The 26,996-nt window shown below is 49.0% G+C and overlaps 11 protein-coding genes across 11 annotated transcripts; 6 read left to right on the top strand and 5 right to left on the bottom strand.

The window, feature by feature from the left end:
- Positions 1-78: 78 nt before the first annotated feature.
- BDV59DRAFT_200232 (flavin-containing monooxygenase) lies at positions 79-2,048 on the bottom strand (the record flags this gene model as incomplete). The annotated part of the gene is made up of 2 exons (XM_073693530.1): positions 79-1,598; positions 1,658-2,048. 2 exons carry the CDS (start codon positions 2,046-2,048, stop codon positions 79-81), a joined length of 1,911 nt encoding a protein of 636 aa, XP_073549737.1.
- A 509-nt stretch (positions 2,049-2,557) lies between these two features.
- On the bottom strand, positions 2,558-3,474 carry BDV59DRAFT_174228 (cupin domain-containing protein). The gene has a single exon (XM_073689049.1). It carries the CDS (start codon positions 3,286-3,288, stop codon positions 2,611-2,613), a length of 678 nt encoding a protein of 225 aa, XP_073549736.1. The 5' UTR covers positions 3,289-3,474; the 3' UTR covers positions 2,558-2,610.
- Positions 3,475-4,468: 994 nt separating this feature from the next.
- BDV59DRAFT_200230 (FAD-linked oxidoreductase-like protein) lies at positions 4,469-6,236 on the top strand (the record flags this gene model as incomplete). The annotated part of the gene is made up of 4 exons (XM_073693529.1): positions 4,469-4,689; positions 4,745-5,883; positions 5,951-6,024; positions 6,081-6,236. The coding sequence occupies 4 exons, from the start codon at positions 4,469-4,471 to the stop codon at positions 6,234-6,236; spliced, it is 1,590 nt and encodes a 529-aa protein (XP_073549735.1).
- Positions 6,237-6,443: 207 nt separating this feature from the next.
- On the bottom strand, positions 6,444-8,692 carry BDV59DRAFT_174226 (uncharacterized protein). Its single transcript, XM_073689048.1, has 4 exons — positions 8,369-8,692; positions 7,982-8,300; positions 7,310-7,919; positions 6,444-7,259 (listed from the first exon to the last, which is right to left on the bottom strand). The coding sequence occupies exons 1-4, from the start codon at positions 8,554-8,556 to the stop codon at positions 6,511-6,513; spliced, it is 1,866 nt and encodes a 621-aa protein (XP_073549734.1). The 5' UTR covers positions 8,557-8,692; the 3' UTR covers positions 6,444-6,510.
- Positions 8,693-8,946: 254 nt separating this feature from the next.
- On the top strand, positions 8,947-11,636 carry BDV59DRAFT_174221 (ATP-binding protein). The gene is made up of 6 exons (XM_073689047.1): positions 8,947-10,116; positions 10,172-10,448; positions 10,516-10,758; positions 10,814-11,017; positions 11,071-11,343; positions 11,390-11,636. Exons 1-6 carry the CDS (start codon positions 9,034-9,036, stop codon positions 11,599-11,601), a joined length of 2,292 nt encoding a protein of 763 aa, XP_073549733.1. The 5' UTR covers positions 8,947-9,033; the 3' UTR covers positions 11,602-11,636.
- On the bottom strand, positions 11,637-13,322 carry BDV59DRAFT_174220 (aminotransferase family protein). The gene is made up of 3 exons (XM_073689046.1): positions 13,065-13,322; positions 12,424-13,015; positions 11,637-12,356 (listed from the first exon to the last, which is right to left on the bottom strand). Exons 1-3 carry the CDS (start codon positions 13,141-13,143, stop codon positions 11,681-11,683), a joined length of 1,347 nt encoding a protein of 448 aa, XP_073549732.1. The 5' UTR covers positions 13,144-13,322; the 3' UTR covers positions 11,637-11,680.
- Positions 13,323-13,535: 213 nt separating this feature from the next.
- BDV59DRAFT_174218 (Zn(II)2Cys6 transcription factor) lies at positions 13,536-16,194 on the top strand. Its single transcript, XM_073689044.1, has one exon. The coding sequence runs from the start codon at positions 13,607-13,609 to the stop codon at positions 15,446-15,448; it is 1,842 nt and encodes a 613-aa protein (XP_073549731.1). The 5' UTR covers positions 13,536-13,606; the 3' UTR covers positions 15,449-16,194.
- Positions 16,195-16,346: 152 nt separating this feature from the next.
- On the top strand, positions 16,347-17,502 carry BDV59DRAFT_158701 (RmlC-like cupin domain-containing protein). The gene is made up of 3 exons (XM_073687492.1): positions 16,347-16,676; positions 16,736-16,994; positions 17,049-17,502. Exons 1-3 carry the CDS (start codon positions 16,392-16,394, stop codon positions 17,162-17,164), a joined length of 660 nt encoding a protein of 219 aa, XP_073549730.1. The 5' UTR covers positions 16,347-16,391; the 3' UTR covers positions 17,165-17,502.
- Positions 17,444-18,593, top strand: BDV59DRAFT_158699 (oxidoreductase, short chain dehydrogenase/reductase family). The gene is made up of 4 exons (XM_073687491.1): positions 17,444-17,684; positions 17,741-18,036; positions 18,101-18,398; positions 18,457-18,593. The coding sequence occupies exons 1-4, from the start codon at positions 17,637-17,639 to the stop codon at positions 18,544-18,546; spliced, it is 732 nt and encodes a 243-aa protein (XP_073549729.1). The 5' UTR covers positions 17,444-17,636; the 3' UTR covers positions 18,547-18,593.
- A 319-nt stretch (positions 18,594-18,912) lies between these two features.
- BDV59DRAFT_191966 (uncharacterized protein) lies at positions 18,913-21,218 on the top strand (the record flags this gene model as incomplete). The annotated part of the gene is made up of 7 exons (XM_073691978.1): positions 18,913-19,345; positions 19,395-19,426; positions 19,477-19,628; positions 19,713-19,765; position 19,826; positions 20,033-20,992; positions 21,116-21,218. 7 exons carry the CDS (start codon positions 18,913-18,915, stop codon positions 21,216-21,218), a joined length of 1,734 nt encoding a protein of 577 aa, XP_073549728.1.
- Positions 21,219-21,434: 216 nt separating this feature from the next.
- Positions 21,435-26,842, bottom strand: BDV59DRAFT_158667 (WD40 repeat domain-containing protein). The gene is made up of 6 exons (XM_073687490.1): positions 26,636-26,842; positions 26,180-26,578; positions 26,006-26,129; positions 25,642-25,953; positions 24,825-25,588; positions 21,435-24,761 (listed from the first exon to the last, which is right to left on the bottom strand). The coding sequence occupies exons 2-6, from the start codon at positions 26,508-26,510 to the stop codon at positions 21,652-21,654; spliced, it is 4,641 nt and encodes a 1,546-aa protein (XP_073549727.1). The 5' UTR covers positions 26,511-26,578; positions 26,636-26,842; the 3' UTR covers positions 21,435-21,651.
- Between the last annotated feature and the right edge of the window lie 154 nt (positions 26,843-26,996).

Here is a 26,996-nt window from a genome sequence, read left to right as displayed (position 1 = left end):
ACCTAAGGAACAAGGTGTGGTAACACTCGATGTCATTGACTGGGACTGAGAACAGTTTTTGTAGGTCTATATATTAGACTATTTGCCATCTCTCAACGGAATTTCATCTACGAATCCAGTATGATTCAAGTACCAGCTCACAGCGTCATCATTGACAGCGTGGCTCTTCTCCCCGAGCGTCCACCCATTCCCAAACCACCCAAAGGCATTCCCATCGTATGGTGTAATAGTAAAGTCTTCCCAACGGACCTGTTGTAGCGTTCGAACGGCATGGAGGCTGCTCCCAGGCCACAGAGCGGTCACTCGTCCTCTTTTGCGCTCCTCCCATGACGCTGCTGGGGGCGAGGATTTATACCAACTAGCACATTCCGCACTGTAGACTGTCCTTTCGAAATACGCCTCGGTAAAACGGGTGAAGTTCTCGACATGTGTTGGCCTCGGCTCCACCAAGCCTATATTGCCATAGGCCATCCTGGCCAAAATTTGTCCAACATACCGGTGGACCTGCTCCATCATAATCAACAGATTCCCAGCACCTTGAAATTGATGCGGCCCCAAAGACTGAAAGAAGTTCGGGAATCCATCAGTGCACATGCCTAAGTAGGTCTCTGGGCGTCGTGCATAACGTTCCCGTAGATTCACGCCGTTGCGGCCGCGAATCGGAAATCCCCCGCTGGGGTCAGTCTCAAACCCTGTGGCGCACACGATAGCGTCGACAGGATGGTGGACGCCATCGACGGTTATAATGCCCTTTTTATCCACCTGGGCTATAGCGGTAGCAATCACATTCACCTTAGGCGATGTCAAAGCTTCAAGGTAGCCGGGTCCGGGAGTCAGACGTTTGCACAGCGGGGGAAAGTCTGGGAGAAGCAGGTCCAGCAGATTGGGTTTTCCTTTCAGTCGTTGCTCCATATCAGCAGTGAACTGAACTCGCGCATCCTCCTGAAGCCTGCTGCCGCGCTGCGATTTGGCATAGAGCGTCTGCATGTCAAACTCCAACTGTTTGCGGTAGCGGATGTAGGATTCTGGGTCACGGCGCCAGGCCTGTTTCTCCTCCTCAGTATAGGCGAAGTTACCTCCCTGACCATTCGTTCGTGCATTCACCCGGCTTCTGCTGTTCTGGCTTGAAATCCATGTTTTCCCGCGAATGTAATGGTCCATGCCACGTACCTTGTCAACAAGCGCAGGCACGATCTGGATGCCACTGCTGCCGGCACCCACTACGGCTACTTTCTTGTCTCGTGCATCAAAGCTCTCGTCCCAATTAGCACTGTGCAGAAGGGATCCTTCAAATGTGTGCAGTCCTGAGATAGATGGCCACTTCCATTGATTAAGTTGTCCCGTGCCGGTCATGAGCACATCAGAAGAATCCTCGAACGTGTCGCCCGTTTCAACGTTCTGCATCTGCACGAACCACTTCCCTGTGGACTCATTCCATCTCGCTCCAATACATTGGCGGTTGAAACGAATGTGTTCCCGCAAGTTGTACTTTTCAGCCACCCGCTTCCAATATTGGAGAATCTCGTCTGCGCCCGAGAAGAACTGGCTCCAACCAGTCCATGACTCGAAGCTCAGCTGGTACGAATGTGAGGGAACATCTAGCAGACATATTAATACTTTGTCTCATTATGTTGACCTCACCAAACGTCGTACATACCGCATGCACAACCCGGATACTTGTTCTCATACCAAGTGCCCCCAAGTTCAGCATTCTTTTCGTAGATGATGAGATCAAGATGAGGGACAGCTTTTCGAAACTGGATTCCCGCAATAATGCCCGATGCACCTGCACCAATATAAATGACCTTAAGGGGCCGAGGCTCGTCGACGGCCCGTTCAGATATCAACGGATCACTCCTGATGGAGGAGGTGCCTGCCTTCTCCCCATAGCTAGTGGAGGCCGAATAGGGCATAATATTATCCTGTCCATCCGGGAATTCGACATTCTGCACGTAACTGAGTGGAAGACAACTTCCCGTGGAGCGCTTCTCTGTTTCTCGATGGGTACCGGTATGAGGAATATATGATGTCTCTGTGATGAAAGACATAGTTTTGGACGCTGTACTCGCTGTGTCTGTTGTACAGACATCAACAGCTCATCCACAACCATCTTATATCGATTCATATTTCCTACTTTTCCCTCGGTATCTCCCAATCGGACCGAGAGAATTAACCAAGAAATTGAACCATATCATTGCCAACGGCGTCTGTGGAGGTGACTGTGTTTGTCGTTCTATAACCCCGCATTTATTAGCCTTCAGTCTCGGAGATCCACCCCGACGGTCTTTATCTCCCCACCTCGGGCGACTGACAAGATAGAATGTCAACCGAATTCTACTCCTCTTCTATGACCCGGTTGAGAAGAGAGTTGGTATGGATATGGGCTTATGGGGTATAATGTCCTCCCTAAAACTTCGACATGGCCAGCACGCCGTAAACCATTCGTTTTATTTTCCAACTACAGCGAGCCAGTGTATCGCTTTTTCGTTTTGCTGTTATAGGTATTTCAAAGTAATCAATCATTATCTGGACTTCAGCAGAATAAAGTGATGCTACAGGCATATAATGAAGATAGTGCTGTTATTTAAATCATATGCACAACGACGCCACTTATAGATGAGCCTTGGGAACTGCGTCACTTCCACGCCATATCCTGCAAAGTCCTTGTTCGGAGGTACCAAAGACAGGATCATACTGTGGCTTTGGAACAGCCCACACTTTTTCGAAATTTCCTCCAGCCGCAATGAAGTCCCAGTCACCTCCGTTGTAAGCGCCCATCATTGTAAATCCATCCAGCTTGATTTCTGATAGCGCCTTCGTAGGATCTTCCGCCTCGATACCATGCCCGCTCCCTGGAGACAACAACGCAAATTCGGCTCCCGGTTTGGTATTGTGCGTCTTGTGCGCTACACCAGCCGGGATGATGAACACGTCACCAGGTTCAGCCTCTAGGACAACCCCACCTTCTTCCCAAGCCGAACCGTAAGTATTCTTCTCCATGTCGGGCGAGGTGTCGGCAACTCCAAACCGGATACTAGCAGTGCCAGAAAGAACAGCCATGCACTCGTGAGCCTTGGAATGATAGTGAGATTGCTGTGTAGGCCCGTAGCGGAATATCCAGTGCACCTCCCATCTGTTCTTGGTAAACATCTCCCAGACGTCAGCGGGGTCGCAGTGAGACACATTCTGCTTCTTTGACAGAACGTTCTTGTAGTGGAGTAGTGGCCGAGGTGAGTTGGGGATGAGGTCTGTTGGAAAGAGATGGTACTGCCTCACTTGGACAACCATTTTGAATCTGATTCTCGGTTATTAGGAACTGATATGTTTCTTTCTAGCCGCGAGGATAATGATAAAAAACTAAAGATGGCTATTCACATAGCGTTATCAAGAACTCGGTAAGCATTGCCGGCGACAGCTAGCGGCCGGGATTTGTACCCGTGCGGGGATGGTTCTGGGTCAAATAACAGTTTCATGAACACCATATTCGTCATTCTCGGTGGATTTTATTTCCTTTCCTAGACTAGATTCTGAACTCAAATAATTTACAAACAATGCCCCCAAAAGTGGGACGCGAAACGGCACCGATAAAGAATAATATCCAAAGCCTAGAGATTAATAAGGGAACCGTCACATCCACTATCGGATGGTCCAGGATAGTAACACCTGCGGTAATTAGAAGGATGCTACAACCTGCTTTCCTGTTGTCACTCTTTTCCAGCTGGTGTCAGCCTTACGGTCCGGTATCATGAAACATGCTTATAAAAATTGGCTTTTAGATGAGCAGGGATAGGTGTTTTTGCCGTGCAGTAGTGCCCTTGAAAAGGAATAAATAAATCATGTTGCCGCCATGATCATTCATGAACACTCAGTACATATGATGGTTTTTCTACGTTGGTCTCACGGCGGTTTGGATTTCCTGAACGACAGACACTAAAGCTAGTAAGGACGTGTAGGCAGTTCTCGATAGGGCATCTAATATTACTCCGGATTCAGACGAGCTGGCCGGCTTTTAGGACACCCTTGTCATATATGATCGAGTAGCGATGTTGCAGCAACATCTGAATACAGTGCTATCTGTCACTACTCGTGTGATAACCTGAGACATGATTGAAGATTCCTAGTCTAAATGTTTTACGCAGTTTTCCTCGGGCCGAACCTTCTGGTCCTCAACGACGGGAATTGTCGTTCGGTCCGAGATCCTAGCAGGAATAGTCTATTCGGCTTCAGTGGACGTACCGATAATCCGGATATGTCGAGCTGAGACGAACGTTGTACCTTTTTGTCTGTCGAATATAAGGCGGCGGGCCTGAATACATCTTGGTTATGAACTCTCTGGCTTTCTTCACATCATTACCACTTTTATACCGAGATGCCGGGACATCTTAACCAAAAATTCGCTCGCCAAGCACTCAGACGACCCCTTAGACCCCCAATCGCTACTGTTTACAGACGGTTTACATGTGATTCAATGCGAAGACGTGAAGTTCGCAGGTTCCAGCGATATCAGGACCAGTGGAAGGACGCACCATCGAAGAGCAAAAGCACTGCTGCCTGCATAGGGGGAGCGACGGGGTTAGCAATTGTTGGATGGCTATCTACGAAAAAGGATACAAGCCAATTCCCGGACGATCCCCTAGATCTGGCGGAGCTGTCTACGGTCCCGTTCCACAAGCTTTGCTCCGGCTGGATGTAAGTATATCATGGTTGAAGGACATGCAAGCCCTGTGCTGACGATAATTGCCAGATCATTCGCATTTTGCTCTTCCCCGACGTGGGTTGACAGTAGCGAGACTCTTTATAATATCTTGTCAAATATCCCTATCGTCTCCGCCATCACCCACGTCATAGTCATGTCCACGTTCTTTGACCAGTTTCTTGGTGGGCAAACAACTGAAGAATGTGTTCCTAAAATTGATGCATTGCGCAGTCACCAGATCGGCACTCTCCTTGGTTATAATATAGAGGCCAAGCTGGACGGTTCGAGCAAAGAACCCGATCTGATCGCCCAGCAAACGAAGCTTGTACTCGATTCTATTGACATTCAGGGGAAATTGGCGAAACTTTACTGGCCCGATACAGCTTTGTCAGATGGAGACAATCGGTGTTGGGTAAGAATCAAGGTCACCGGCCTGTTGCCCCATCCTGTCGCCCTGGCACGTGGTTCAAGTGCTATATTGCAGGCAAGGGAAAAAAAGGAAGTGGATAAGGATGTGCCTTACCCGGGTTTAACGCACGATGGTGACTGGGACGCTGCTGTGAACGGTCCCGGCGTGACAGATTCAGACCGTGAACAGCTTCTGAATCTCAAGATCGCCTTGAGATCCATTGCCAGCAGAGCACGAAAGAACAATGTTCGTATCGTTATCGATGCAGAGCAGACGTGGTACCAGCCTGTCATTGATTGTCTAACCGAGCAATTGATGCAAGAATATAACACCTTCGATGGGCCAGCGACATGCATTGCGTCTTTTCAGGCTTACCTACGTCGGTATCCTCAGTTTCTAGACCAGCAGATCCGTCGGGCGGAGGAAAAGGGTTATAAACTGCTTTTCAAACAGGTTCGAGGGGCCTACATGGATACGGAGGCTGTGCGATGGGCACAGGAAGGTCGAAACAGATTGGGTCCCGTGTGGTCGACGAAGGCTGAAACCGATCGGAGCTACAATTACGGGGTTGAAAAGGCCATTTCTACAGTTGCTGACCAGATAAAGCGAACAGGCAAATCACAACTGGCCGTTGTTCTTGCAACTCATAATTCGGTCAGTGTTGACACGGCAATTCAGTTGTTGAAGACATACGGTTTGGCTTGGAGACAAGGCAACGATGGAAAGCTTCTGGTCTCTTCGGAAACAGCTGGCAGCATCGCATTCGCACAGCTCTACGGTAAGCCATTTACCATGCTCCAATAAGTCCAGCTGTAGTTTTATATTAATCTGATCTCGTTACTCAGGGATGAGAGATGACCTCACAAATAGAATAACCGGCTCGGTAGCGGCTGAGGACAAGCTTCCGCTGGTGGTAAAAGTGAGTCCCACAACTCGGTTACTGCACATGTACTATTCGACACTGATTGTTTCTAGTCAATGAGTTACGGTGACTTAATGGAATGTTTGCCTTTCTTGGCCAGGAGAGCTAGTGAAAATAAGGCCGTCCTCGAAGGACGGGGTGGTGCTGTTGCAGAGCGGGTTCGGATGGGCAGAGAGATCCGCAGACGCATCCGGGCTGCGTTTTTATAGGCAATACGTTTCCTCTTTTAATACTGGTTATTAGCGAGAGGAGTTTTGATAAATTGTCCTCATTGTATATAATGTCTTTGTTTTGCATGCAGCATCCTTGCATGAGTCAGTTCTCTTTCCATCAATGGAGACACCGTTAAAAGATGAACATCTACAAAAATTATTGTGGAAATAGTTATGTCTCTTATCAGGCCGTAAGCAACAATCGCAACTGTCAAACCATTTCAATGAATGTCATGAGACGTGCAGATAAAATGCGGAGTTCTTAAGTATTCTATCTGTTAACTATGAATTGAGCATCCAATTCCGTGTTTTCACAGTCATATCCGTCAACTTCTACCTCCACTATGTCCGAGCATGATATTGCATCGTCTAAACAAGCTGCCCGTCCAGCGGTTGTGAAGAGTACCTTTAGCTTTCCCCCTAGGAGAACCTCCAAAAGAGCTTTTAGGTGCCAGTAGCTACTCGGATCATCTAACCAGTGGAAGCCATCAACAACACAGAAAACAGGGTCGGGTCCAAGATGAATAAGATCTCGCAAAAGTGCAATAGCATGTTCCCAAGACTTGAGAGTCCCATCGAGACGGTCAAACCGACTCTCAGAGAGATCGCTAGCAGCATCAAATTCAGGGAGCAATAGTTCGACCAGCTGTCGAATCAAGGCATATAGAAGACTCAAAGTTGCTTGTACTTCCTTTGTATTACCTGGCCGCAATGGTTCATTTCGTCGAATCTCGCAAAAGTATGAGATAACTGGAACTCCGGATCTTTGCGCCATATCGATTATCTTAGCGGCTAGCATGGACAAAGGGTTGTCAATCTCTTCGGCTTCAATATCCGGGCCTTTCAACCACAGCACTCGACGGGTGACTGATGCCGACCATTCACTCAAACTCAAAAGTGTATCCTGGTTAATCATTACGGGCTCCGTATGTTCTACCATGAACCTTAGTCGATCCCTATGGAAAAAGTCTTCGAGGCCCTTGGAGTTCAAAGATACTGTATATGAGGTCCAACGTGACTCTAATAGCTGGTCAGTACTTTTCTGTTGCTATCCCAACATCTAGAGGTACCTGTAGTAGAGACGTCCATAATTCTTGGCTCCACAAGTGATAGCTGCAGAGGTATGTAAACGGTTTTGTTGCCCTGTATAGACTCCATGGCTCCTGCCGCTAGCATATTCTTGACGAACCCGGATAATTGTGCCCACATGATCCTCGACTGCTCTCGATATTCTTGAGCCTCTTGAGCCTCTCTTATCATTTGATCTTCGAAATATCGTCTTTCTGCAAGATTTCGGGCAGTCCCTTCTAGACCAAGCCTGACGTCCCTTTTTACCTCCTCCACGTCTAACCTTATAGATCGGGTTTCCGCCCAAGAGCCAATTTCAGCCCTCCTGCGGATTTCTTCGGCCTTATGGCTAATATTTGATACCTCATTGCTAAATCGCTTGCTGAAGTTTTCGTTGAATGAGTCAAGCAATCTCCTATGCCGTTTTTCCATTATCCAGTCCATAACACTAGAAAGGTAGAGAAAAACATGCGCATAGAGGTCGACAACCAGCTCAAGCATGGCTTTCGTTTTGAAAAGCTCGAGTTTTGCTTTACACCGGATGATATGCTCACTGATTTGGCAGAGGGAAGAGGCAAGGCCTTCCGCAATGGCTTCATGATTTACACTAGCCTATAGACCGTCAGTACTCTCAAAATATTGGCAAATTGCAGTTCATCTGCAATTTTTCTAACCTTTATAATAGCGCCGAGGGTCCCTGAAAAGACCGAGACGTACACATTCCCCTCTGGAAGTAGCTTCATCAGGGAGCTGTGTGAATCCAACTTACAACAGAAGTTATGGAATAGTTTTATTGCTCTTCCACGTCGGCCTTTCTCACGCTTCGCTCCCCATGATACCATCATTTCGTTAACCATATCGAACACCCCTTCAGTCGTGGGTTCTGACTTGCTTAAATCGAGCCTGTCTTCTTTCGGGCAATTATTCCGAAAGATTAACCACTTTTCTCGAAGTTTTGTGGATTCGACTGAGATAGCTTCCATGAGAGGGTCTCTGGAAAGCAGAACTCATGAGAGTGATAAACTATTGGAGTGTATAGTCAAATTTGATGTTTTGCTCACCGGTCATCCTGATTTAGCTCTTGGTTCTCGAAAAACTTCCTCCACGGAGCTGTTAGGGTCTCATGATCGCCACGATCTTCGATCAAAGCTTTCCCTAGCTGATGAGCGTCGCTCTGCGGTGGTATTCTCTCCTCAACGTCCCAGCTATAGATCCGTACCAGTCTCCGCGACTCTCGCACATCATCCATGATCACTTCTTGCTTGTACTTCCCCCAGGTATCACGGGCATGTGGGATTGTATTTGTTGAAATGGCTGGATGAAGGTTACTTCAGGGCCGCCTGAGCAGGCGTACTTGTGGTGTAAGCAACCCCATTCTAACTAACTAGTTAACAGCTGGATGATAAGGCTTAGAATACGATGGCCCGCCTTTCATTAGCGCCAACCCAGCACTGCCCCCAAATTCAGCCCGTAAGCAGCAGGGATTCTGTGTAGTGTATGCAGCCAAACACAAATAAGCTGCTCCCTATTTGCTGGTAGATGTGCAGAATACGTGGTGCGGCCGCATCGGCCCTGCCCGTGTGCACGATTGCTTTCCGATCAAAACACCGCATGACCAACGAACGAAAAACAAGAGTGGATTATTATGAGGAAGGCTACAAGTTGCGCTACTTCCAAGTTTTGTTAGGTGCTGACCATCGCCCATACCCCTCACTTATTTATTGTGATGTCCTACGTCTTCCAATCTTCGACAATATCCTGTTGCATCCGCGGCCACATGGACGAAACTCAGCTACACCCCGAAACACATGACAAACCATCTGGGAAGAAGAGTGAGCCCGGGATGGAGGTCAACAATTGCGGTGATGGAACCACCAATAGCCACGAGGATGAAAGCGGAGCTGCGGCGGAGAACAAGCCGCGGGCTTGGTTTCGATACACAGTCGAGCATCGCGAACGTAAGACAAATGAAGTGATCGGTCGATTTGAAGCCCCAAGCTTTGAAAGTGACGGAACTTCGTCAGTGGGACCTGTGTTCGATTTTGTCAAAACTATACGGGTAAGAGAGTCGGATCCGACAAATTCTGGCAGCAAAACGCGATCGACTATGACGCACTTAGCTCCTGAGTACCACATCGAAATCCATTCAACAGCTGTCTTGAATGCTCTTCAATCAGTAGTTGACTACTACCCAGGACATGACCTGACCGCTGATCCCTTCATCGTGAAATGGCCATATGCTATCCTCGTTCATTACTATGAAGAGCTTGCGAATTTCCGAGAGGAATGTGCAGCGAAGGAGCCAAGTGTCTTGTGTGTTCGAGAGAAAGATGCCTATGAGCACATAGGTGTGCTTCTAAGGTTTCTCGACGAACAAGTCATGGAGCAGGTCAACACCGAAAAGGAGCGAAACAAAAAAGGAAATTATACATTCGAATGGTACTGGGTAGCACACAAGCCCGGCGCAACATGCCTGGAGAAGTACCGAGAGGATCAACATTGGGAATCCTGTGTTATACATTCCGTAACTGGTGGTGTGTTCGAAACTCCATCTACCTCTTGGGACATTTGCGTTTGGAGAATGGCATTCGACGGTCGGTACTTGGGTAGAAAGTACTTTTACTCCGGCATGGAGAAATGGGACGGAGAGAAGAATTTGGCCGATGCAACCCGTTTCATTGATGAGACTAACCTCACGAACGATGAAATGGTGGCCGAGAGGATTAAGATTGGAGAAAAATACTGGCAGCTTCTCAGAAAACAGTGCCAGCAATTTAAGGGTCCCACGGCAAGGTTCCCTTACAACGAGGTAAGATTCTTTCCCAAGATATAAAGTTTTATCCTTGAGCTTAGAAACTGCAAAGGTCAACGGTTTGGTTGTATCAGACATAGCGAGCTTTTACGCACAGTTTCCAGACTCCAAACCACGGCTCATGGACTCATCCGATGACAGGAAATGGAGCACAGACTGCGAATGTTCCGTCTGTAAGCAGAGAGCACAGGAGACCCAACGAAAAGTTAAAGGTCGCTTCGAGGATTACAATGATATAGCTTTGCAATCTACAAAGACCCTGACTCCTCATGGTTATCTCCTTTGCCCGACGGAAATTCCGGCGTATGTTTTCAAAACAAGAACTTGGGGTAGGGCTCTGACCTCTAGAATTTACATTATACGGATTCCTTATAAAGGCTAACCATGCAATTATAGAACTTCTGCATGTGGCACATTTCTCAGAACCACAGTTTAACGAATCCCTTATTGATAGCTTGGTTATGAACTCTGCTCGTGTACAGACTCTGAAAGCACTTTCAAAGAGTTTTATAAGGGTTAATAAAGATGGGGACAAGATGGAGAGGCCGCCTTGGGCAGCAGATTTTGTAAGGGGGAAAGGACACGGGCTGATATTCCTTCTGCACGGTCGACCAGGGGTTGGCAAGACTTGCACTGCCGGTACGTTTCATTCTTGAGCTCCTCCGACTACGTTATCTGACGCCCTGCCCTTTAGAATGTATCGCCGAATACATACAAAGACCACTTATGACCTTGTCATGCAGTGATATAGGAACTGATCCAAATGCCATCGAAGAGAATCTCATTCGGAACTTCAAGTTGGCGAGAAGCTGGGATGCTGTTCTTCTCATTGATGAAGCAGATGTCTTTATGGCACGCCGTTCCACATCTGATTTGACCCGAAACAGCTTGGTTGCAGGTGAGACATCTGGTGCTGGGAATGGGGGCTCAATAAAACTAAACTTACCTCAGGATTTCTTCGGGCACTTGAATTCTATGATGGCATCTTGTTTCTAACCACCAATCGAGTTGGAACTTTCGATGATGCTTTTATATCCCGGATCCATGTACAGCTATATTACTCTGACTTTACGACTGAAGAGCGGCAGCTGGTGTGGAAGACCTTCACTGACAAGCTTGCGAGGGAGAGAGGAGACTATATTCGCTTGAATATTGACGCAAAAGAATATATCCGCTGTGCCGAAGTGCGTGCTCTGAAGTGGAATGGGAGAGAGATAAGAAATGGTAAGCTAAGTTCACATACGGGCATATCAGTCACTGACGTGTGCAGCCTTTCAAACTGCTGTCGCGCTTGCGGAATTCGAGGCTATCAAGGACGAAGAAAATAAGATCGTTATTACTGATAACCATCTGCGGGCTGTTGTTCAATTGTCCAGTGATTTCAAGAAATACCTTGATGACCTGCATAAAGGGGATGAAGGCAAGAGATCCGAAAGGAAATATGAACGGTTGGACTCATATGAGCCTGGAGTTAGGGATTGATCATGATTGGGACTGAAAGATAGGTTTCAAAATCAAGTATTTTTTTGACTTATACTTGGCTTAAACGAGTTGTAGGTGGTTAAGGACTACGATCCCTTTTCTTGATATCACTGCACATCTCCTTCAGAATACCACCGAGCCATTCGAAATCCCGTATTTCAAGGTACACCTGCGCACTAAGCCTCGTCCACAACCAGCCTCCATGCGCAAAAATGGGTACAAAGGTCCCATACTTGTAGCTGAGCGTAGTTTGAAACCAGTTGACTGTAGGTCCGACTTCGTCTTCCTGCAACACATAATAAGACGGCCTTCCGGTTGTCGAATGATCTTTCGTGGCAATAGGCAATCTGACAGTGGACATTCCGCAGCGTCGAAGCTGGCTTTGCTCTCCTGGGCCTAAATTTGGTTCCTGCAAAACATCTGTTTCTAGGAGCATGGCTACCAGGTTTGCAGCCTCATTCGCCAATCTTTCTAGGTAAAAATAGATCTTTTGCTCCCCACCGCACACCTCGTTACGAAACTTCAATGCCTCCGGGACACAAAAGTACGGTGTGTCATCATTTGTGGCGACGAATTCGAATAAACTCTCAAAAGCGGTTTTAGTTGAGTCGCCGCTCTGCATAACAGAGGGAGCAGTCTCAGGGGCATCCGGAGGAGGAATATACCCCCAAGAAGTTGGCATTGTAGTACGGATTAGATGCTGATTTCTCTCGGGGACATAAAGAACGCAACAACTTCGTGGAACAAAAAGCCATCTACAAGTTGAAAAATAATAAGCATCAAAAAGTACATACGTTTGGTCAAGTAACGGGGAAGACTCACTTATGGCAATTACTTGTAAAGAAGTCAGGCTGCAGATTTCCTAGGTCCAGGGGAATTTGGCCGATACCATGAGCACCGTCAATGAGGCTCAGAATTCCTTCTTGCCGACATATGTCAGTAAGCCGCTCAAAAGGGAATCGCATTGCCGGCAAACTCGTAATCACGTCAAAGAGCGCGATTTTCACGTTTAATCCTTCAGCCCTCGTGGTCCGAATAACATTTTGAAAGCGCTCAATCAGCTCATCATGACTAATTGGGCACTGATAGTGGACTTTCCGAGCCTGGAGGGGGGTCGACTCAATGCAAGAAATGATACCCTTCTCAAGAGCACCATAGACGGTCTCGAAATACACTATGGCGTCGCCAGGTTGGAAGGGGATATTCCGAAGAATGGTGTTTACTCCGGTCGTAGCATTCTTGACAAAGACACACTCTTTCCGGGGAACTTTCAGCATATTTGCCACGGCTTCTCGGGACTTATCCAGAACTTCCGGTGTGACATAACGAATGAACGGATCTGGGCGCGCCTCAACATCATCTTGAAATTGACGCAGGGCTGTTCGAACGGCTGTCGGATATGTTCCAAAGGAGCCTGCAATTTTTAGAATAGTATTTCAGATCTAATTCTCATATGGCCCTACCGTGGTTTAGATTCAAGAAGCTTGGATCGAACAGGAAATGTTTCCTCATTGGAGCTCCGAAAGGAGTTACAGCTGACATTGCTGGAATATATGGTAGTGATTATTTTTTTAACAGGACGAGGATATAATCCAGAGCGATCTTGAGGTGATGCAAGTGCGAACTCTCCAATTGTCCCGTTGATAAATGTTTCCTTATCTTCGGGGACCGCCGGCCTTTGTGCGGGGCTTGGACGATGTCAACCAAAGGGCGTATTCATGAACATGTGAGTTTTCGCAAAATTGTATAAATGTAAAAGAAAGACAGAGGACAGAACTAGAGCAATACAGTTTCATCCTATAGCTTAAATCTAAATGTATATCATGGATCTGGAGGTATATAGAATTTCACGGAGAATACAGGCCTATCGTTGGGTCCGCGGCAGGGATGATTCATTCCATTACTCATTCCGTCGCCTTCAGCCATTCTACCTACTCCGATTCCTCCACATTAACCACCACTCCCAGCAAGATCGTCAAATCCAAGATTATTCTCCTCTTTGAATATGCCGCCGGTTCGGCTGACCAAGGAGAATGGTCTGACCGCGCTAGCCTGCACGGAATGCAGGAAACAGCATCTCAAGTGCGATGCAAAGCGACCCTCCTGCTCCCGCTGTCAACAGGGTGGACTTCTCTGCCAGTATATGCCATCTCGCCGGGGAGGCCGTCGGAAAAGCTCTCGTCATGGTCATGCTTCTTCTACAACTCCCCAACGTCCAACTGCAGCCCATGATATGGAGACCGGGTATTCTCTCACCGCTCCCCTGGCGGCTTCTGCTCAGCCGCCAACTCCCACCAACACCTCTTCATCACAGGGACTACCCCACCCTGATCTCCCGGAAGTCGACGATGAGCGAGCGTCATGGCCGACAATGCTCACTGGGAGTCATTCACATCGCCCCAGCGTGGTAACTAAGCCGTGGCTGCCAAGTGATGACCGCCTCCCCCGGATTTACTATGAAAACTTCCATCCCGCGCACCCCATCCTGGTTCCGAGTAGCGCATTCAGCGAACGAAATTATCCTCTATTTCTCCAGTTGGTTGTGTACTTTGTTGGGTCTCACTATGTTGGCTCTAGCCCAAGTGGCGAGTACAAGATGAAAGTGGCAGCTGAGCTTTCATCCAATCCCGATCGCTCGCCATGCATGGTTCAAGCCTGGCTCATCTACGCAATTGTCCTCACTGCTCGAGGGGAAGGATATGAAGCTCAGGAGGCATTGACACGAGCAATCGACATGGCCCTGGAGCTAGGGATGAACCGACGGGATTTTGCAGGTTCCGCGCATCCCGAGTGTTCCATTGAGGCCGAGAGTATGCGACGCACCTGGTGGGAGCTGTATATCACCGAAATTTATATGGCGATCCCCCTCAAAACCATCACCCTTCGCTGCAGCACTGTTGCCCCGGAGGTAGCGCTCCCCTGCGAAGAATCCTTATATACGGGGACTCGCGAGGTCCCAAAACCGCATATGATACTTGATTTCAGGCGACGAATCTTTGCTGCTGATGATCCGGTCTATTCTTCATTCAGCTATCGTATCGAGGCTACCATGGTCCTATGCCGAGTGCTCATGCTGAATCATCTTCAAGATTGCCATCGCGACCATCTCCAGGCGGTCGAGAACGCACTCGTGAGCTGGATCAACCATCTACCCCCAAAGAAACTCGATATTGTTGATTCCTACGGAAATATCGACGAGATGATGTTCCAGGCGCATTTGACGATAGGCTATGCCGCCATGCTCCTGCATTTACCGCGAAGTGAAATGCAACCAGTGCTGGCACGCCTTAATAGCGACCAGTTCTGGCCAGCGGCATCGAACCAACTCTCTTCTACGTTTACACGGATGGTGCACAGCATCAAAGCTACGGAGGCGTCACGTCGAGTGTCCGATTCTATATCTGTTTGCCCGAACGTTCTAAAGCATACACCTTTCATAATTCCGGCCCTAGCCTTGTGCGGGATTATTCAAGTTGCTACCTGCACCAGTCACTCTGAAGACTGTTTCGACCATCATTGCAACCGCGTAACACTAGTCCTGGGTTGCTTGAAAAGCACCAGGCGTACTTGGGAACTAGGCGACTCTGCCTATCAGTACCTCCGATCGTGTGCAGCCGAGGTCATGTCGGCTTCGATCGAAAGATGGAATGCCACCCCTCTAAACCGGTTCATGCCATCGGAACCACAACTAACTGATCCGGAACGACCTTCTCAGTCTTCTAGCGCAATAGGGCGGTACTTGGACGGACATGATTTTCCCGCGCCCGACTTATTGCCGGCTTTCTTGGACCCTACTTGCTACAACGCGTCATTTTTCAGTCCAGTTCCAGATTTCAACATTACGTGAATGATTGTCCCTAAACTAATGTTCCCTTGACATTTTCGAAGATTACCGTGGATCTGTTCGACAATATCAGGCAAGGCGTTGTTTTGTGGCGTGTTGATCGGCGTCGGTCTATCCTTCATCTTCGGGGTTTGGCCAGTGTGATAGGTGTCCAATTATTTCCGGCCGATGAACCAAGAGTTGGGTGATTGAATACCACACATATTAATGAGGCGGTCTGACCAAAGAGAATAATAACATCACTTGTACATTTTGCCCCCTGCATAGACGACGGCTATTCGCGCAGTGAGTCAATCGCCGACTTCCCGGTAGTCGCCGAATGGCGTCGTCGCGGGACAGGATTGCGTAAAGACGAGCTTCAACATCCACTAAGAAAAGGAGGAAATGAAATGAACCTATTGATTGCGCATATAGGGTCTAACAGAGGTCTTGTAAACAGTATCACGGGATACGTAATAGTCGGACACAACATATCCTATGATAATCTTGGGCCATGAACAGCCATGGATTTTCCATTTTTGTATCTTAACTGTAATATGCGGATTAGTTCCAAATTAAAGACAAGAACACTTATAATACTGGTGGAAGGCTTTTCCCTGGATTTATATAATATACTACGCGTGATATTCAGTACGATACTCCGAGTAGTTAGCGGTCAAATGATCCCCTTACTCCCTGCTGTAAACAAGCACGCGAGATACAGTTACACAGAGAGCTCATTTTCAATTCAAGTGATAACAATGCAAGAGTGGGATCCATACGCCCAGTTCGTACTACATCATGCTAAGTGGCTGGTATCTATGTTCAGATTCGTTCGCCGATCGAGCATTCGCCGACTGAATGATGGCAAGGCCACCAGGCCGATAAGGCAATATAAAACTATCTATGTCGGAAAATCTATGTTTGGAATATAGTATCCATATTACGTCTGAGCCAAAGATTCAACATGTCCGTACTGTCTGCGTCACAAGTCCAGGTGGACGAAAAGTTCTCTCCGTGCTACCGTCGTCTACCTGAGAGATACAGCCTCAACGACCTTATCCACGACATCAAAGCTCATCTAGGGACCTCTGGAGGGATATCTTCAGATGATGTTGACTCGGAATATCTTATCTCCCTGGTCAAGAAGTACAAGGCCAACGCTGGAGAGTGGGCGCATTATTACTACAATGACGAGAGCAAGAACTATACGCGGAACGCGATAGAGAACATCAACCATAAAGCGAACATTGTCAGTTCGTACCACAACATTCCACATTATATAAAGGTCACTTTTACTAACCTGCACAGTTGCTTCTTGTATGGAACCCTGGTAAAGGGTCCCCAATCCACGATCATGCGAATGCCCATTGCATTATGAAGGTTCTCGCGGGACGGCTACGAGAAACTGTATACCACGCTCCGAAATCAGAATCTGATTCCCCTGGTCCTTTGCGGATAAAGTCTGAGAACGAATATTATACGAACGAAGTGACCTACATAGCCGATAATATCGGGCTGCATCGTGTTGATAATCCGAGCAGTGACCAGATAGCAGTCTCTCTGCATTGTATGTAGCTTGGAATATTTTCTTACCTTTGAAACATCCTCTGACAATGAGCAGTGTACACGCCGCCAAACGCTGCTGACTATGGGTATCACATATTCGAGGAGTCCACAGGCAAGTCAAGTTATGTGCCCCAGGCGCGGTCCGTTTCGTGCACCGCCAGCCACACATAGTCCGATTAATGCATTATGAGAAGGGTTTCTCAGTGGACTGCTGCTGGACATGCATTCTGAATACCCTGTATACCTTGGAATTTGAAATTGGGTTTGTTCAGTGATGAGACGTTTTAGCGGGTATGGTTTCTACTAGTTTCAGTCAGAATGGCACTTTGTGAAGAGAGTAAAACATAAAACCGAACCCGGGCATTTATGGGTGGTCTGCTCATAAATTTCAAGGAAGAATCTGTTATCACGCCATCCTCTCCCTACTTTCAGTATGTGGCATCAGTCAAATAATGCATACAAACGAATGAACCACCTTGATGACATCATCGGCCCGCCCCGCCCCGATTTCTAAGCACGGCGTTCACAAGCCCCGAGCAAAGCACGACATTGCATAAGCTCGCAATATGGGAATGAATAGATAAATCGCCCAATTCCCGTCTTCTAACCATCTAAATCTAATAGCCTATCTATCTTTCAGAAAATGGCGACTAAACCTTTTGCAATCATCGCCGGTGTCGGTCCCGGAACCGTGTGTCCTCCGCAGACTCCTGCATACTTGAACATGCCATTGACATATAGAACCAGGGAGCTTCCATTGCCAGGCAGTTTGCCAAGGCATACTCGGTTGTCCTTCTGGCCCGCAATCCCGCCAATTTTGAGCCAGTGGTGAACGAAATCAAAACCAATGGCGGCCAAGCCCTCGGGATCAGCACCGATCTCTCGGACTCGACGAGTGTCCGCTCCGCATTTGACAAAATCTCAAAGCAGTATGCAGGGTCATCTCTCGCGGCTGCTGTGTTCAATCCGGGCGGCGGGTTTGTGCGCAAACCATTTCTGGAGCTAACGGAGGAAGAGTTCACCCAGGGTTACGAGAGTCAAGGGTAAGTGTCACACTGAGTGGTGATAGCGAAGAGCAGTCGCAGTAACTGGCAAATCATTTTATAGGAAGGGAGGGTACCTCTTTGCCAAAGGGACGCTCCCCTTGCTTCTCGAGGCGAAAGGGCTACCACATCCGCCGACTCTGATATTCACTGGGGCCACGGCCAGTCTGAAAGGGTCGGCGAATTTCTCGGCCTTTGCAACTGGCAAGTTCGCTCTACGGGCACTAGCACAGTCTCTCGCTCGCGAATTTGGACCTAAGGGGGTGCACGTCTCGCATGTTATTATCGACGGGGTTATCGATATTCCTCGGACGAAGGCTTGGAAGTTTGAGCATGAGGATGCCAAACTTGATCCACAGGCTGTAAGTACATGTCCTATGTCTCGTAGGTATGATCAGAAATTAATTTTATCACTGTCAGATTGCGGAATCATACTGGCATTTGCATACGCAACCACGCACAACCTTTGGGTTCGAACTGGATTTGCGGCCCTATGTGGAAAAGTGGTAGACTAGCTAGCTAAGCTTGTTAAATGAATGATATCGTCCTGCTATGCCAATTCATCCTTTAGATGCTAGCGTGGTGGAATCCGTAATATAAGGGGAACTCCGCAAATGCTGATCATGCAGTTTGGAGAGCGGTCCGACGGACTGTAGGCCTAGTTAAGTTAGTCCAGCTGCATCATGGTAAGTAGCATTGCAACGTCTTGTTTCAGCGCAAAACAAACTAGCGTAGTCACATTCAGGTCAAGTCAGCTTCATAAGTCTGAAGCTATTTAAAAAGCCAATATTCAACCCTCGTTCAATTCCCACCCCTACGAGCTTTCTTCTACACGGCCGCAGAGCAATTCTATTAGAACAACTAGCAGAGCCCATAATGCGCTCCTTTATTCTTCTCTCTGTCTCTCAATTAACCTACGGGGCTACAACTCTTATTCCCACTACCTGCTTTGACTCATACTCTTCACTCGAAGAATACTTTGCCTACCTGTACCCATGGGGCTCCGACCACAACGGCTCGGCCCGGATGGTAGGCAATTCGTCCGACCATGAATACATTTCGATTGATTCAGGGACACTCACCCTTGCCGCAAAACCCGTCAGTAGTCAGTCCCCAACCAGTGGAGGTCAAGAGATCAATTACCTCTCTGGTGCTATACACTCGGCCACCAGCTTCACTGTTGAAGCCGGATCGGGGTTCGACATTCAGGCCGAATTCCAGGCGCCAACGACAACGGGTACGTGGCCGGCATTTTGGTTGAATGGGGCAGACACCTGGCCACCAGAGATTGATTTGGCCGAATGGAAAGGTATGTTATCACGGCAATCTAATGTCTTGGTGGTGGCTCATGACTATAGGAACCGGCGATATAAGTTTCAACACGTTCAACGTAAGTCTCGTATTAGATCGATACAGTGGAGAGAAAGTCTAATGGAACAGTCTTCTTCGGAGGTTCAAGCACTTGATATCGAATACCCCTCGCCGGATTACTTTCATACTGTGAAAGCTGAGATCCGCGATGAGGATGGGTCCAATATTTCCGTCAAATTCTACCTGGATGGAACTGAGGTCACCACTCAGTATGGGGCTGAGTACGTAGGAAAGCCATTGAATCTGTGAGTTTTCCCCAAACCGCTCTTTACAGATATTTTTTAGAATATTGATCGATCACACAGGATAATCAATCTCCAAATGGAGGGATCCTCTGGCTCTCCTGGACCGACCACAGGTTAGTACTATAACATCGGATATGCAACCTGCTAACAGAGTGCCTAGACACGTATTACAGAGTGCGCAATCTCTCTTTTGAACAGATCTAAAGCATCAACATTTATGTATATAGGCCCAATGCATTGTGGAGCAAGAACAAGAAGATATAGTTTGTAGTGTATAAAATTATCCTGACATAACGAAATATAATGACTCATCACCTACGTCATTTATGCACATATCTCCCGCTCTCCGCATCTCCGACTTCAACCACCAGCAACAACAGTTTTCTCCAATCCACCGATCCCAACACTCTCCCGCCGTATCCTCCCACCATGCCTCTTGACGACGGCCCCTCGTCCGCTTCCCAAAGCGACCTCCCCCGACCTTCCCCCAGCTCCCCGTTCGCAAAATACTACCCTTTACGCATCAATCCCGAAAACATCTTCCAGGTCGACCCCATCACGCGAACATTCTGCTTTTTCGGGCACCAACGCTTCCACCAAAAGGTCGAGGAAACAGTGGCCCGGCGCATTGAGAATGCCCGCGTGCTAATCCAGCGCCTTCCGACACAGGATGAGCTCGACGCCATGGTAACGCATTGCTCGCGCAGTGTGGCCTACGAGCGCAAGGGCATCTGGATCGGTGCGATCATCTACACTGGGATTGCGCTACCCCGGTGGGCTGGGACGGAGCGGTGGCGCACGTATGTACCGTCTTCCGGGTCGATTGTGCAGCGGCTGCTGGCGGGGTTCAAGGCATTTAACAAAGCCGAACCGTTGGTCGCGCGTCAGAAGACCATGCTGGCCGTGTTTAAGTTGATGTTCTCGATGATCGCCGGTGCGTCGGCATCTGGTGTCGCCGGAGTGTATACTGAGACGAAGAATACGATTTCGGACCCGCGCCTCGCCCAATTCATGGCTGATCTGAGGAATCAGAACCCGGAGGAGGTACAGAAGCGGAAGGTGGCGGCTCTCGAGAGCAGGCGGCGGCAGATGCACCAACGCCGCCTAGAGGAGATTCCGGCCGTCGTCGGCGATGGGCAGAGTGGTCAGGAACCGCGCGATCCCGACTCGCCGGGTAGGGCGTATCAGCCTGTGACGTCAGTGCAGGATCGCAAGCCGGCAATTGACAGCTCAGAAAGTCAGTCCCAGGGAATGGATTTCTTCGATGACGATGCCAGTCCCGTTGCACCAGAACATAGGAACACCGGCTTGTCGGAAGCTGCTGCTCTGCATGGCAATTCGTGGGAGCGGATCAGACAGCAATCGATTTCCGGGCCCACACAAAAGACCAGGGAGAACATAGGGCAGCCGCCTAAGGATGTTTGGAATTCTTCGGATTACTCGAATGCTGACTCGGCCAAAAGACGGGAGCAAGCGCAGGCAGAATTCGATCGGTTGATTGAGGCCGAGCGGAACCTGGGCAATGAATCTTCAGGGAGTTCAGATCGCAGATGGGGCAAGTGGTAATGGTGCTTGATCTGTATTATAGGAAGGATGCATTGCGCCTGGAGTTATGGAATCGTTGCCTCTATTGTATGTTAACTTAGTACATACTGTGCTAAATGCAGTCTTTAAACATAAGTCATATTAAAGGTGTCAAAGACTAAACATTATGTAGGCGAGTTACTCCTAGATGTGGACTAATTTTTGAAACACTTTTTGCCCTTGCGGGCCCAATTTAGATACGCACGCGAATGGTATGTGTAGAAAAGCAGTCACTGTAGTTCAAGAAAAGGGTATATAAATTTACCAACATTTCTGGTTGACACGCTCAGAATCAGTCAGGGGATGAGATCAAAACAAGGGGATAGAAAGAAAACATCGTTATTCGTAGGTCAAATAAATGCGATAGCCAAAATTAGGCAAAAGAAAAAAGCAACGCGAGGGAAATTTCAAATAACTATATGCGCCCGTCAGTGGCGGCCACTGTCTCATATGCGATCTGAGCCTCGTCAGGATGGGCCCACGCCTCAGAGCCCCGACCATTTGACCCCATCCGAGCCAGGTTGCGAATCTTACTCGAGAAGCTCTCGTTGGCGCTCTTTCCTTGTCGATGGTCGAATGACATCCGACGCCGGTCTAGGGTTGGACGCGTCTCCATACTGAGTGCCGGAGCAGCTGTCATCGCGCGAGGAAGCAATCGTCCCATATCCTCATTATCAATCGCAATGTCGATAGTTCCTGACGACTCCCGGGGGGAGGTAGTGCCAGAGAGGCCCAATGGTGGAGGAGGAGGTGGCGGTGTATTCAGATGCTGTAGTTCGGGCAGGATGGGAGGGTTCTCAACCGGCTTTCTTTGCATGGCATTCTCGATTGTCTCCTCAATACTAATGGATACTGGGGAGCCGCCAAAACTCGATCCCAAGTCGCGGGAACTTCCCCGCCGGTGGCTCATATTTCGGTTCCGGCTGGTCGATCGGCTCCGCGGGAGCTGGGGGTTAAATCTTGGATGCATTGGAAGGTCCATAGGTATTGGCCCCGGGTGTTGATTCTCGGGCACAGGAACGGACATTGAACGCCCCAGCCGGTCACCATCCCCCTGATATCTCGCATCACTGAGGAGAATTGTATTATCAGGCACGCTTGGAACAGCAGGCGTAGTTTCCTCGTATCCATTATACTTCGGGTGTTTCATTGCCTTCGGGGTAGCAGGCAGGCCTATCGGACCACCAGACCGTGATGAGTTTGAGTCAGAGCTGCTTGGATATTCTGGCGATGCTTTGCTTGCTGATGTCCTACGTCTCCCAGGAGTCCGTGAACCAAAAGAGTGAGCGGAAAAGGGAGGACTTTCCAGCCCAGTCCGGAAATGTTGCAACTCCCCTGGGAAAGGTATGTTTGGGGCCGATGGGTTACGAGCAAGCGATAGACGTCGAGCTTCTAATTCAGCCGCAGCAAGTTCTTTCTTCTTCTGTTCTGACAGCCCTGCGGGGGGTGCAGTTGCAGAGTGTCGATTGCGGGACTCCTCGCTCAACATGTTCAAGGACACCTGTGCGTCTGGATTTGAGCAGACATTTCCATTGGCTATATTTTCATGCTGGGAATAATCTTGATAGCCACTCTCGTGCTGGCCATGGCTGTAGGATCGGCCCCTGGGCGGTTTGGCGTCAGGAGACTGCTCCCGTTTTGTTGTCGAGCCTTTCTCTGGTCGTCGTCGACTGCTGCTTCTCTGCTGGCTGCGGAGTCGCTCGCGGTCACTGGAGACCAGTCTGAAAGCGTCATCCGCATGCGACATAGGCAATGGAGAGGATGGTGACCTGTTCCGAGAGGCGGGTCGGTCGATGCTGCGGCCACGACTCGAAGGGATATTCCCGGCACGACCTGTGGTATTGCGACTTGAAGATCGGTTTTTGCGCCGCTCCGACGAGTTTCTAGAGCGTGGTTTCCGCACTTTACTCGTACTCCGTGTTTTAGATGACTCCTTTTCCCTTCGATGACGGTCGTCATTATTGTAGCGGGCGATCTCTTCCGGCGACATTGGAACGGGTGAAGACGGCGAACGCTTTGCTGGTTGGATGTAGCGCTTTTCGTTCCGACCACGCGTTTCCTGCGATACGTTCCTGGAGTTATCGTGGCGTGCCGAAGTTTGGCTAACGGAGTCGTCGGTATTACGCCTAGTACGACCATGAGGACGGTTTTGATACTTCCTCGCGTGGTAGGTTGCCTCATCCAGGCTGCTGATATACTGGTCGATGCTCCGTCCACTGATGCTTGGGCTTTTGGTACTGAAGCTGTTTAAGGTAGACGCTGGGCTTCGAAAGCTACCCATTGTCACATCTGATTGGTCTTGCACATCGCCTTCGACTACTTCGTGTAGGTGTAGCTCCAGTCCTCCCGGTTTTCGATCTCTGGAGCCATTTCGACTATCTGACTGCTCGCGGAGAGCGTCGAATACCCCAGCAGCCGGAGAAGGCAGGCCTTTTATGTTGGCAAATTTGTCGGATGTTGCCTGGACGGCCGTTTGGGGGCTAGGTTTAAATGCTTCATCCGGGTCATACCTCGCAGATGGCAGTAATCCAATCTGGTCTTCCTCACAGGCGCTGCCCTGCTCTCGTCGGTCTTCATTCTCCGACGTAGACCCATAATCCACAGATCTGGCCGATCCATTGGGAGGAAAGCTGGGAGGCTGGACATCAACCGGTGTTTCACCAATTGATGGCAGGCGTCGTCTATTGAAAGCAGGGGTATGCGTCCGGGAATTCCCTGTCTTATTAACACCTTGCGTGCTATTTAACCGGTATGACTCAAATCCCCCGGGAGAAAATGCGGATTCAGCCACGGCAGATTCAGCAATAGGAGTGACGCCGGGGGCGTTAGTCGGTGTTCTGTCGTCTGATTTCAGTCCGGGGAATCGGAATTTGTGACTTGGTGGTTGCTCAAAAGAAGTAATCAGCTTGAGAGCTGGGCCTTTGGTAGATTGTCTATTGCCAGTCGCAGAAGGAGGGCGGTATCCGGGTGGCATCAAGTTTGCAGGGTTCATGTACGGTGGTTCTGGCGATGCCAATGGAGACCTCCGAGACATTACTTCAGCAAAAGAGGACGATTGCTGCGCTGATGGAGATGCCCACGGTGCCGATGGCTCAACTCCGGTACACATGAAGCATCTAATTGCGAGCTGTTGCTGGGAGTGAGAAACAACATGCTCTCCCCACCGTCGAACCAAGTACGATTGACGTTGCCAGTCGCTAGGCATAACAAGACAGGTCATGAGAATGGCTTCCATGTAGTAATTCTGAGAAACGTAAACCTCGATCGCATCGTTCTTGTCGCCCAGAGCGAGCAAAATCGTAGCCGATGTATGTACGTCTCCAACTTTCAATAGTTTCTGCACAAATGCTTGCCCAACCTTGTTTGCCTGTGATGCTCCGCTCATCTGGCTGAAAGCAAGCAGCATCCAGTCCGCAGTGGACGTGGTACTAGAGCTGATCATTGATGCCATCTGGTCTGTATCGTATTCACCCAGCCACTGGGCTAGTAGGATAGCACTGTGGGAATCAGGGGAGTGGCGGCTAACTATAATGCGAGTTAGTAATGAGTTCAATTCCGAGTGACAAAAAGGGAAGAAAAAAAACCTACGTTCATCACTAAGGAGGCCATCAATGTCACCCTCCCAGCCAAATACCACGCTAAGCATCTGCCGACGTAAATCATCCGGTGTAAGACGCGATTCGTCGAGGGGTGGATGATTCCGAAAGGGAACGTCGTTCAGACGAGCTCGGGTCAAGGGAAACAAATCAACCGGCTTGTCGGCAGGGCTAAATTGTACTTCATTTCTCAATCGTGACCCGCCACGGGAGCTCTTGACAGACGACGATGATACCGAAGGAGCATAAGCATACGAGCCGGCAGAAGGCTGTGGCGTGTCTCTCTCACTGGCAGAAGCCAGCGAAAAAGAAGTCCCCGTGTGAGCTGACCGGCTCGGTGGGGAGAAGGGGCCCGGTCTATATTTCCCGGAAGAGGCAGTAGAACTCACGGATTTTGCATGACTGCGGGAGGACAGGGAACTGCTTGTTTCTGCACGCTGCGGCTCAAAAGGTGTTCGTCGGCTTCCAAATGCATTTCCAGATTCCCGGATCTCCGGAGGTTCTTGTAAAGTTCGGGAAGACGTAGCTCTGAGTCTCGCCTCCTCCGACGGGTTCGACAACATGCCGACAGGGAGATGCTGCACGTTAGCCACCATTGTTGGGTTTTCCAAGTCGTACTGCTGGATTGTGTAGTTAGGGCCGAGGGTGAACAAGGTAGCAGTAGGGCCATAGTTTGCGATGCCGCGGAGGTTTTCAATTGTAGGAACGGGCTCGGAGGTCACATGTTTCGTTCTCACATCCCAGGCCCATGTCTCTCTAGAAGATTCAAGGTTAGCTTGACAAAATATAAACAATTGAAATATTCATACCCATCTAAGTATTGGATAATCCTTCCATTCTTTGACCAGGCCATCCATTTAGGTTCGGATGATGAAGATGCATCTGATCTTTTCAAGACTCTTATGACCCGCGGAGCTTCTTTTCCGGCGGGTTTCGATACACTCCAGACCCGCAAGTCACCATCTGAAGACAGGGACGCTAGCATGTCGGATTTCTGTTTCGACGAAGACGCATGCCATGACATTGAAACTATCGGTGAAGGCCCCCGTGAGGTAGTCATTGTGTGTAAGACCGAAAAGGTGGGATGTATTGTGGCAATTAAGATAGATCCATTTTGATATCTGATTCGAATTAGTTACCCGTACTGTTATATCCCTCACCCGTAGAGCATACCCAATGGCATAGGTTCGACAATCCGCGCCTGGGGCTAGAGCCGTGATTGGGTCGAAAATAGTGCGACGGGAGAGATCTTCGGATGTGGAGGGCTCAAATAAAATCACATCACCTTTCTCATTTCCTAAAGATGGATGAGAGCTGTTCTGTGAATTTGGGAGCGGTGAATCATACCGAATGCCACATTTCCGTCTCGCATCCAGGCGGCCACCCGAAGTTGTTCAAATGATGCGAATCTCGCTATGACGGATCCAGTGAATAGATCCCAGACAATTGCTGTTTTCCCTACATCGTAGCTGACGACGAGACGGCCTGCGCCTCGTTCGCTGACATTGTCCACCGATATAAAGGAGATATTCTCGTGGTGGTTTTCGAACCGACGCTCCAAAGCCAAGGTGTCATGGTGAAGACATAAAATGACCGAACCCTGCGCGTAGAGAAACAGTGAAGCCGTCGACGCACAGGGGACAAAACTGGAGGCCGAAACCTGAGGCTGTGAGGTCATTGAGGGTGGTATGGACTTGGTTTTTGTTGGTCGAGGTTCACCGGTGGGATTGACGTTCCATGATAGATCTACCATTATTTTCTGAGGATGTATTCTGACGTCGATTGACACTATGTAGCCCGTACCGGTAGAAGTCGGGTACGGTCAGAACTTCGTGGCACGATCATCAGAGTTCGGGAAGACGGCCAACTCGAGGCATATGGGGTTTGGAGGTTGCAACAACAGCAGAAGTACGACAACAAGCGAGACACTCTCAATCCGGCCCGGGGGATAGGAAGCGAGGTATCCGATGAACCGGAGAGAAAACAGACAGTATGAGAAGAGGAAAAAGGTCACCCTTTTCTCAGCAGAGAAGGGAATATCAGATACGGAGGAGGGGGCGGAAGTGGGGAGCCAGCGACAAGCCTCTCGGTTTCATCACGAATAACGAGCGAGTTGGAGGTGTCTTAACCAGCCCCTCCGGCACGACCATTGGATCCTGCGACC

Source organism: Aspergillus ambiguus, assembly GCF_047715705.1.
Source record: "Aspergillus ambiguus strain CBS 117.58 unplaced genomic scaffold BDV59scaffold_8, whole genome shotgun sequence".
In the NCBI taxonomy this organism is placed as follows: domain Eukaryota; kingdom Fungi; phylum Ascomycota; class Eurotiomycetes; order Eurotiales; family Aspergillaceae; genus Aspergillus; species Aspergillus ambiguus.
The sequence above is the reverse complement of the archived record's forward strand: the minus strand, read 5'-3'. Positions and strand labels throughout refer to the sequence as shown.